The sequence below is a fragment of the Balaenoptera physalus genome (genome assembly GCF_965194825.1).
Source record: "Balaenoptera physalus genome assembly, chromosome: 2".
Lineage (NCBI taxonomy): Eukaryota > Metazoa > Chordata > Mammalia > Artiodactyla > Balaenopteridae > Balaenoptera > Balaenoptera physalus.
Genome location: NC_138883.1, coordinates 118,771,048 through 118,779,625, shown reverse-complemented (window position 1 = coordinate 118,779,625; position 8,578 = coordinate 118,771,048). Strand labels below are relative to the sequence as shown.

Here is an 8,578-nt window from a genome sequence, read left to right as displayed (position 1 = left end):
GCTGGGGCCCACAGCTCTGGCTGCCCCATGAGGGCGGACATCCTGCTCTGCCTCTCTCTCTCTTTTTTAATTTTTTTAACCCCACCCACCAGGTTTGCCTACAAGCTTTGCTGCTCAGTAGCTGAGTCTTTGGACAAGGGATTTAGCCTATATCTGCAAAGTGGGAGTGATGATCCCATGGAGGTACTGGGACATAGCCTGAGACAATTCCAAGAAGTAAGTCCTATTATCATCCTCATAGATTCCATTTTACAATAGAGGAAACTGAGGCACAGAGAAGTCCCATAGCTCGACCAAGAGCACAGCTAGCAAGCTGCAGAGCTGGGATTCAAACCCAGGCAGTCAGGCTCCAGAGTCCATGCTCTTAACCACCTCACCAGCTGCTCATGTGTGTTAGATAGGCAAGCATTTTGTACGTTGTAGAAAAACTCAGTGCATCCCTGAAGGATAATTGTAATTCTGGGAAGGCATAAACCAAGCACCCTAGCTGTGGCCCAGGTCAGAGTGGGAGGAGGAAGAGCGGCCCTGGTGCCCCCCACCCCCCATCCCAGGCAAGCACCTGGCAGAGCAGAATTCTACCCTGGAGTTCCAGGACCTTCGTTGTGGGTAGCTGTGGGGGCCTAGAGCTGGTGGTTTTCTGCCCTGCTTCCCCTTTTTCCTGCAGATGGTCTAATGCCATGTTTAAGAGCAGGCTCAAGCCATACTGACTCTGGATCTGGCTCTACCTCACTTATGAAACGGGTAGTGGCTTCACTGTTGTATGAAATGAGTTAATATGTGTGAGTGTCCGGCACAAAGTAAGTGCTAAGTAAGTGTCCGCTACAATTGGTAACTATTCCCACACCTTATCAGTTCTATACTTTCCTCCCACCCCAAGGTTCTCAAACATGCTGATTCTTTTGTTTTTGATCAATTCCCACCTTGGAATTAGGAGTATAACCTTATCTTCAGAGGGCAAAACTGACCTAAAGGTGGAAGAAATAACGGGGGATTTCAGGCATCCCAGCAGGCTCTTGGGAAGTCTTTTGGGGACAAGCACTCTCCTGGGAACTCTAACTTTGCCCAGGTGAGTGGCTTTTTACTATACTTGCCTCTGGAATCTGGAAGGAAGATGGACGACTAGCGGTAGCACCCACTCCTGAAGAGATGGAGAAGGAGCTCCAATGGCTTCTTTTGCCTCTCATTCCCCATCCTACAGACCCCTCTCCTCACTCATTCTAGGCCTCACATACCCCCTCTGACCTCTCCCTCCCAGGACTCAGGTGACTTGGCCTGTTGGCTAGAAAAGCAAGTGAATTTCGTGCTAGGTTAATGGCTCTTGTCCCCAAAGGGAACCACTCACTGGGTCTGCGATGCAAACCCCTGTTCCCCATCTGTGGGGCCACAGCCAGCACAGCAGGAGGAGTGGCCTGAAGGTAGAGGCTTTGCTGGTGTTGGGACTCCTGGGTTCTATCCTGGCTGGCCCAAGGGGAAAAGCATTGATGGAAGTGAAACATGGTGAGGAGGCTGGACTATGGTGGAGACAAAGATGGGGAGCTAGAATCAGAGCACTGGCCCAGGGCCCCGGACTCAGTCTAATGGAAGAGGTACCTGTCGTGGGCAAGGACTCTGTTATAGCAGAACTCTCTCCCAGGCCACGCTCGCCTCCAGGCACCATTGCCTAGCAGTGTTAAATTTACAAAGAGCTCTAATAGCCATAATCCTACTCAACCTCCAGGAGAGCCCTGTAGAGCGGTGACTGCTCTTATGCCCATGACCAAAAACAATCTTGGAAAAGTTGTCACTCTTACATCCATTTAACAATAAACAAAAAAATCCAGCTCTCCTGATTCAAAGTCTTTCCACATATCTGCTTCGATATGTTGAGTCCTGATTCCCTCTCCTCCCGAATTTGCCTCCCAAACACTCCCCTTCTGTTGTGGTTTTGAAATGTCTACAAATTCTTTGATACTGCTCCCTTCAAGAATTGGAACCAGATTCCCCTTCAGAGGAGGTGGGGCCATAAAAGGCATTGTGGCTTCATGCTTGTTCTCTCTCTCTCCCTCCCTCCCTCCCTCCCTCCCTTTCTCTTTCCCCCTCTCTCTCAGCTCCAGGGGAAGCCAGCTGCTTGTCATGAGATCTATGGAGAGATCCATGTGATAAGCAACAGAAGCCTCTGACCAACATGTGAGTAAGCTTGAGAGCAGATGCTCCAGACCCAGCTGACATCTTGGTTGCAACCTCATGAGAGGCCCTGAGCTAGAACCACCACTATAAGCTGCTCTTGGATTTCTAGCCCTCAAAAACTGGGTAAGAGAATGAATGTTTTTGTTTTAAGCTACTGAGTTTTGGGGTAATTTTTATGCAGCAATAGATAACCAATACATCTTCCCCACTGTAGGAACTGCCTCTCTCCCCAAAACCAACTCACACGTTTACTGGGGAGCTCAAATCATTAAGAAGTTCTTTTTTTTTTTTTTTTTTTTTTTAATTTATGGCTGTGTTGGGTCTTCGTTTCTGTGCGAGGGCTTTCTCTAATTGTGGCAAGTGGGGGCCACTCTTCATCCCGGTGCGCGGGCCTCTCACTATCGCAGCCTCTCTTGTTGCGGAGCACAGGCTCCAGACGCGCAGGCTCACGGGCCCAGTTGCTCCGTGGCATGTGGGATCTTCCCAGACCAGGGCTCGAACCCGTGTCCCCTGCATTGGCAGGCAGATTCTCAACCACTGCGCCACCAGGGAAGCCAAGACGTTCTTTTTTTTCTTAAACGCAGGTGAGGTAGAACACCTGCATTCAGGTATCTGTGATTGCTGCTTTCTAGCTGTGGTATATTGGGCCAGTTACTTAATCTCTCCATGCTTCAGTTTCCACACCTGTCAAACAATGATAGAAAGGAAGATTTCAAAGGTTAAATCAGGGAATAGATGTGAGAGTACCTGGCCCAATGCTGGGCACTTGGTGGGTGCCTGATAAATCTGACCTCCCTCTGGCCCTCTCTAACTTTCTAGTTCCTGACTCCTTTGCAAGCCCCCAAGCCCCTGCCTGGACAAGCTGGGACTAGGACCAGGAGTTTTAGGGGATCCCCATCCTCTTCCTGCCACTGGAGACAGAGGAGGAAGAGACCTGCCCTGAACCAGGGATCTTCTCCCAGTACTGGGGTGACAGGCGACTTGACAGGCGGGATGTACTGCTGGAAAGGTCCCTTTGCAGATCAGGGGCTGGTGCTGCATTGGCGAGGCTTGGACTCCAGCCTAGTCACCCCTCCACCTCCTTGGAGGGTGAAAGGAGTCTACTTTGCCACTCACTAGTCCCCAACATATTAGGAAAACTGTTATTTCCAAGGCTTTGCCCATTTCTTTTCCTTTTCACCAGCTTTCTTCCTCCCCCTCCCTTTTTAATTTTTTAAAATTTATTTTAATCACAAATAATGTATGAAAAATAACATTAGCCAACATTTCCTGAGAACTTACCAGCCAACGTTCTAAGCCTGTTATGTGTCTCACAACCACTTTATGAGGCATGTTCCTGTATTAGCCCCATTTTACAGCTAAGAAAACCAAGGCATAAGGATTAAGCAAATTGCCCAAGGTCACAAAGAGGCAAAAAGAAACTAATGAAGCTCAGGCTTCAAGGTCAGGACCTCACTTACACAGACTGTTCTAAATCTCTGGGCTTAATTTTGTATTCATATTTAGTAGTTCTTTCCTTACAGAGGCTCACAAAATGTGGCTTCAGAGGTAACAGATGCAGTGTGCTGTTTTCTTGCAGATATTTTAAAATTATTTTAAAAATACATTTACATCTGTAAACATGCACATATGGAAACAGACTCCCTAACTTGAAAAAAAAAATACTTGTGGTCCTACTGTGTGGATAGCTGCCACCCGACTTTTTTAACAGAAAGTCTTGACTGTTCACGTTTCTAACTGTCGCGGAGTGTGCGCCACAGATGCTCACATTTCTTTACCCACGTTCCCAGATTTGAGCCCTCTACTCCCCTCCCAACCTCTTCCGCCCTGTCCTCCCGGTTCCTCCCTGCCTCCCCCAGCGCATCCTCCCTTCGCCCCGCTCCTCATCCCGGTTTCTCTAACACAGCGCCCCCTTCCCCAGCTATCCTCGCTACCTCTCCTTCGCCTCCATTCCTAACTGCCTCGTGCATTTCTCCGCTCTCCCTGCCCCACTCCCGCACTTCACCATCGAACACACTGGCCCCTTTCCCGCCCTCGCGTCCTCTCTGCCAACCTCGCTCCCCTCATTCACAGTTCCCCCCCTTAAATCTTTCCGCTCCCCTCCTCAAGTCCCCCGCCACCCCCCCCACCCCCATCCCTCACTCGTTCCCCACCAGGCCCTGCCACTCCGCGGCCCGGCAAGAGCGCACAGCCGGCTGGCTACGACGCGCGCTGACAGTGTAATGAATGGCTTCGGCGGTAATTAGCGACCCGGCGGCTAATCACGGAGTACATTTACATTTTAAGTGCTGCAGAGGGAGCTGGGAAGGGGAGGGGAGGGACGGGAGGGGATGCGGGCCTTTTCCGCGGTCTCCCTTCACTGACTGGGGAGCGAAGTGAATCGAGACTTCCACAGCTGGCGGCAGTGGAGGGGGATGGCGGTGGGGCGCTTTCCAGGGCCAACTCAGGCGGACGCATAACGGCCTCACTCTCACCCGACGTAAACTCGGAGCTCCCAGGCCCCTTCCTCCAAATTGCAGACCCCCGCGTAATCCCCTCCAAGTGAACGTTCAGCCTAGGCTTGCATACCCGCGTGGATGGAGAGCTCGCTTCTTCCCTAACCAACCCGTTCGAACATAGATTCCAGCTGTTCGGGGACTTTTTCTCAGGCCTAGAGAAACTGATGCCCTTTAAGTCCCACAACTGCCCGAGTCTTACAAAGCTTGAGGCTCCCTGTGCCCCGCCACGCGCTGCAGACTCTTGTGTCTTCTCCAGACTGCTGTGCCTCCGACCCCTACGGCTGTTCCTTGTGGGGCCCGCGGGAGCTGGGGCGAGACGGAAATACAGGTTCTGAGGGGAACGCGACCTCGAGGGCCCCTGATCCCAGAATGCGAGCAGAAGATCCGAGAGGCGGTTGGTCATTCATACGCTGGGGCTCAAAGGTCCACCTGCTCCAGTCACTCCCAAGGGGCGGTAATGGGGTCAGCCCCGGGTTCCAAACAGGAAGGCCGAGAGCTGGGAGATATAAGATGCTGAGGAGGCCGCGAGGGGAGGGAGGGGGACCCCGGCAGCCCCGTCTCAAGACTGGGGCCCAGCTCCCCCGGGCACTGTCATGCCCCCAGCACTTCAAGGGCTTCCCGCCCGCCGCAGCTATCTGCGCTCCTCCCCGCCAAGCCCCGTGGTAGTCACTCCCGCCGGATCACGTCTGGCCCACTCTCGGTTCTGTGCGTGCGCGAGGGGGTGGAAGGATGAAGAGCGAGACGCTAGGGCAGTTCTAGGGAGGGTCCAGCTCCTTCTCAAACCCCCTCCCTCTCATCAGCAGTCCTTCAACCCCAACTTCACCTCTCCCTTCACTGTTCATCTCTCCTGGCAGGAGATCCGGGGCCACTCCCTCAGTCCTGCGGAGTTCCCGGGGAGGGGCACCCAGTAGCTTCGTAATGCCCCCGGGGCTTCAACTTCCCACCTACCTCCCTTCTCTCTCAAAACCTGCCCTCACCCAGTCTCCTTTCTGAAACAGGACCCTGCTGGGTCCCAGCGAGCCAGGCTAACAACAAATTCCACTTGAGAAAAAGGGGGACCCACTTTAGCAGGGAACAATGCCTGGCTTACCCTAAAGCATGCAGCTCAAATAACTCGACTTTCAGGCATGGATGGAGGGAGCTTAACTCCCCCTTGAGAAGGGGTCTCCTTGCTCTCTTCCCATTCATCTCAGGGAACAGCCTGGCCCAGAGCCTCAGTCCCCACACCCTAGGGGTGTGCGGGCGTCCAGGAGCCTCCAGCCCCAGACAGACACGGCGAGGCTGAGACCTCTGTCTCCGGCTGCCCTGCGAGGACCACGCCGCGACGTAGTCGTCGAAGGCAGGCGCGGAGCGGAGCCGGAGACAGCGCCTCCCGCACTCTGCTGACGGTGCACAGGGCTGTCCTTGAGGCGAGAATAGCGGCTCGGGAGCCGAAGGGACGAAGGTGGGGGTGGCGGGTTCCACTGAGGAGTGGGAGAAAGAGGTCCCAGCCCCCAGCAGGCCGCTTTGAAATCTCTCCTTGGGAGGGGACAAGGGGTGGCCTTCAGCTGAAACGCGGAAGGGCTCGGGCACCCGGGTCGAAGCGGCGTTTGCCCTGCAAACGCAGTTTTTATTTAGGTTGCCCGTTTATCAGGGTTGGCTCTGGGAGGGCTGATGGCGATTACAGGGAAACTTCACCTGACAGGTCACCTCCTAGCACTGCCACGTCGCCCCACGGTGCGCGCAGCTCTCACGCCCGGGTAGCTAAGCACCGGACTGGATCCGAGAGGCTGGTGAGGCTGGGGCTCCAGCGGGGCGGGCTGAGTTAGGGGCGGGGCCTGGCGGTAAGGGCGGGGCTCCTAGGCTCTCAGGCGGGGCCTCAGCCAAAGGCGCGGAGCCCAGGGCGCGGAGAGCGCGGAGTAGAGCAGCGCCCAGTGGAGACAAGTGGAAGACGAGGATCGCACCGTCCTAGCCCGCCCACCAGCGTCCACGCAGCTCCCTCACCCTTACCCCGGCCGGCCCTTGCCAGACGCGACCTGCCGCCATGCAGCCCCGGGGCTGAGGCGGCCCAATGGCGAAGCCTGCGTCCCCGCGGTCCCGGCAACGACGGCGCATGGAGAACTTCCGTAAGGTGCGCTCAGAGGAGGCGCCGGTGGGGAGCGGGGACGAGGGAGGCGGCCCGGGCTCGGGCCCCTTCGCAGACCTGGCGCCGGGCGCCGTGCACATGCGGGTCAAGGAGGGCAGTAAGATCCGGAACCTGCTGGCCTTCGCCACCGCCAGCATGGCGCAGCCAGCCACGCGCGCCATCGTCTTCAGCGGCTGCGGTCGGGCCACTACCAAGACCGTCACGTGCGCCGAGATCCTCAAGCGCCGCCTGGCGGGTCTGCATCAGGTCACGCGGCTGCGCTACCGGAGCGTGCGCGAAGTGTGGCAGAGCCTCCCTCCGGAGCCCACGCCGGGTCAGAAGCCTGGCGAGCCAGCCGCCAGTCTCAGTGTACTTAAGAACGTGCCCAGCCTCGCCATCCTACTTTCCAAGGATTCACTGGATCCGCGCCAACCTGGCTACCAGCCCCCGAACCCCCATCCTGGCCCCTCGTCCCAGCCAGCTGCACCGACGTCCAAGAGGAGTCTAGGGGAACCCGCAGCTGGAGAAGGCTCTGCGAAGCGATCACAACCTGAGCCAGGTGCTGCTGAAGAGGACCAGACCGCCTGAGAGCTCCGGCCTCTGGGCCACCTAGGCGGGCTGGATCTTACCCCCAGAGCTTCCACCTTGAGATGTACCTCCAGCCTTTCATGCTTTGGTACTCTGGAACCCACGACCTGGCAGCATGGACCCCAAGGCGACAAGAAGGGGACCCCAGGGAAGCTTCGTGGTGGGGTTGCTCCTTCACCTATGTGGACTGACGACACAGAACTCCACCTTCAGCTTTTCTGAACCATACGGGGACCTTCCTCAGGGAGGGAATGGTGGGCAGTGGGACTCTTGAGCCTTGCTCAGGACCCCCAAGGCTTAAAGGCACCTAGGATTCTTGAAGTGGGCCTGGAGGGTGGAAGCTGAGGAAAGCTCTTGGAATCACCCCACCACTGTCAGCAGAGGGCAAGGGGTTGGAAACCACTGCCTGAGGGCAGTGGATTATGAGTTGCGGGGGTGCCCTGTTGTGCCCCTTACCTAGGACACAGTTTCCTTTCTAGTTTCCCTTCCCCTGCTTTTAAGGAGCATCCTGAGATCATGCTGGCAGGGGCGTCTCCATAGGCTCTAGCTCTTTTAACATCCCGCTTTCCCCATGCTGGCCCAGAGGGAGAGACCCAGGACAGAACTTCCCATGCCTCCTCCCCTGAGCCCCACAGCTGGAGTCTTGCTTCCAATAAAACAAACACAAAAATGGCTCTGTCCCTGGGTTTTTTCCTAACCACTTGCCTGTGCAGAGACTGCTCTGGTCTGCCCCCTTGTGTCTCAGTCGCCTCCAGCCTGGATCCTTAGCCTTTGGAGTCTTAGGGGTCAGGCACAGAAACTGGACAGCTTCAAAATGGTGCAGGGGGCACATTACCCAGTCCCCGGCTTCTCCCTCTTTCTCAGCCCTCCCTGGCTGTCTCTAGCTTCAGGGCTTGTGGCCAGAAGGGGACCATTTTCACCTTACACATTACCACTAAGGGAAAGGGAGCAGCACATTGCTTTTCTGGAAGAGGAAGGAAGATGAGCATCGATGAACTCTCCTGTCACTGCCAAGGGTGGCAGATCCAACTGGGGTCCCTAAACCTGCAGCCTCCTGCCAATAGACAGCCTTATCCAGAAGGCTGGCACAGAGCCCCCCCATCCCCATGGATAGGATCTACCCTTCACTGCTTTCTTTCTCTGAGAAAGGACGGCACACCCTTGGGAGAGGGGGAGGAGAGACGGAGCGCAAATCCACTGCTGGAAATTACTATTCAACAGA

At 55.7% G+C, this 8,578-nt stretch overlaps 1 protein-coding gene across 1 annotated transcript; it reads left to right on the top strand.

Moving 5' to 3' along the window:
• The first annotated feature begins 6,494 nt into the window (after positions 1-6,494).
• RPP25 (ribonuclease P/MRP subunit p25) lies at positions 6,495-8,028 on the top strand. Its single transcript, XM_082449294.1, has one exon. The coding sequence runs from the start codon at positions 6,715-6,717 to the stop codon at positions 7,354-7,356; it is 642 nt and encodes a 213-aa protein (XP_082305420.1). The 5' UTR covers positions 6,495-6,714; the 3' UTR covers positions 7,357-8,028.
• Positions 8,029-8,578: the final 550 nt, after the last annotated feature.

Excerpts from the sequence above, each read along its gene's own strand:
- RPP25 (XM_082449294.1), top strand. The coding sequence starts at position 6,715 with ATGGCGAAGCCTGCGTCCCCGCGGTCCCGGCAACGACGGCGCATGGAG.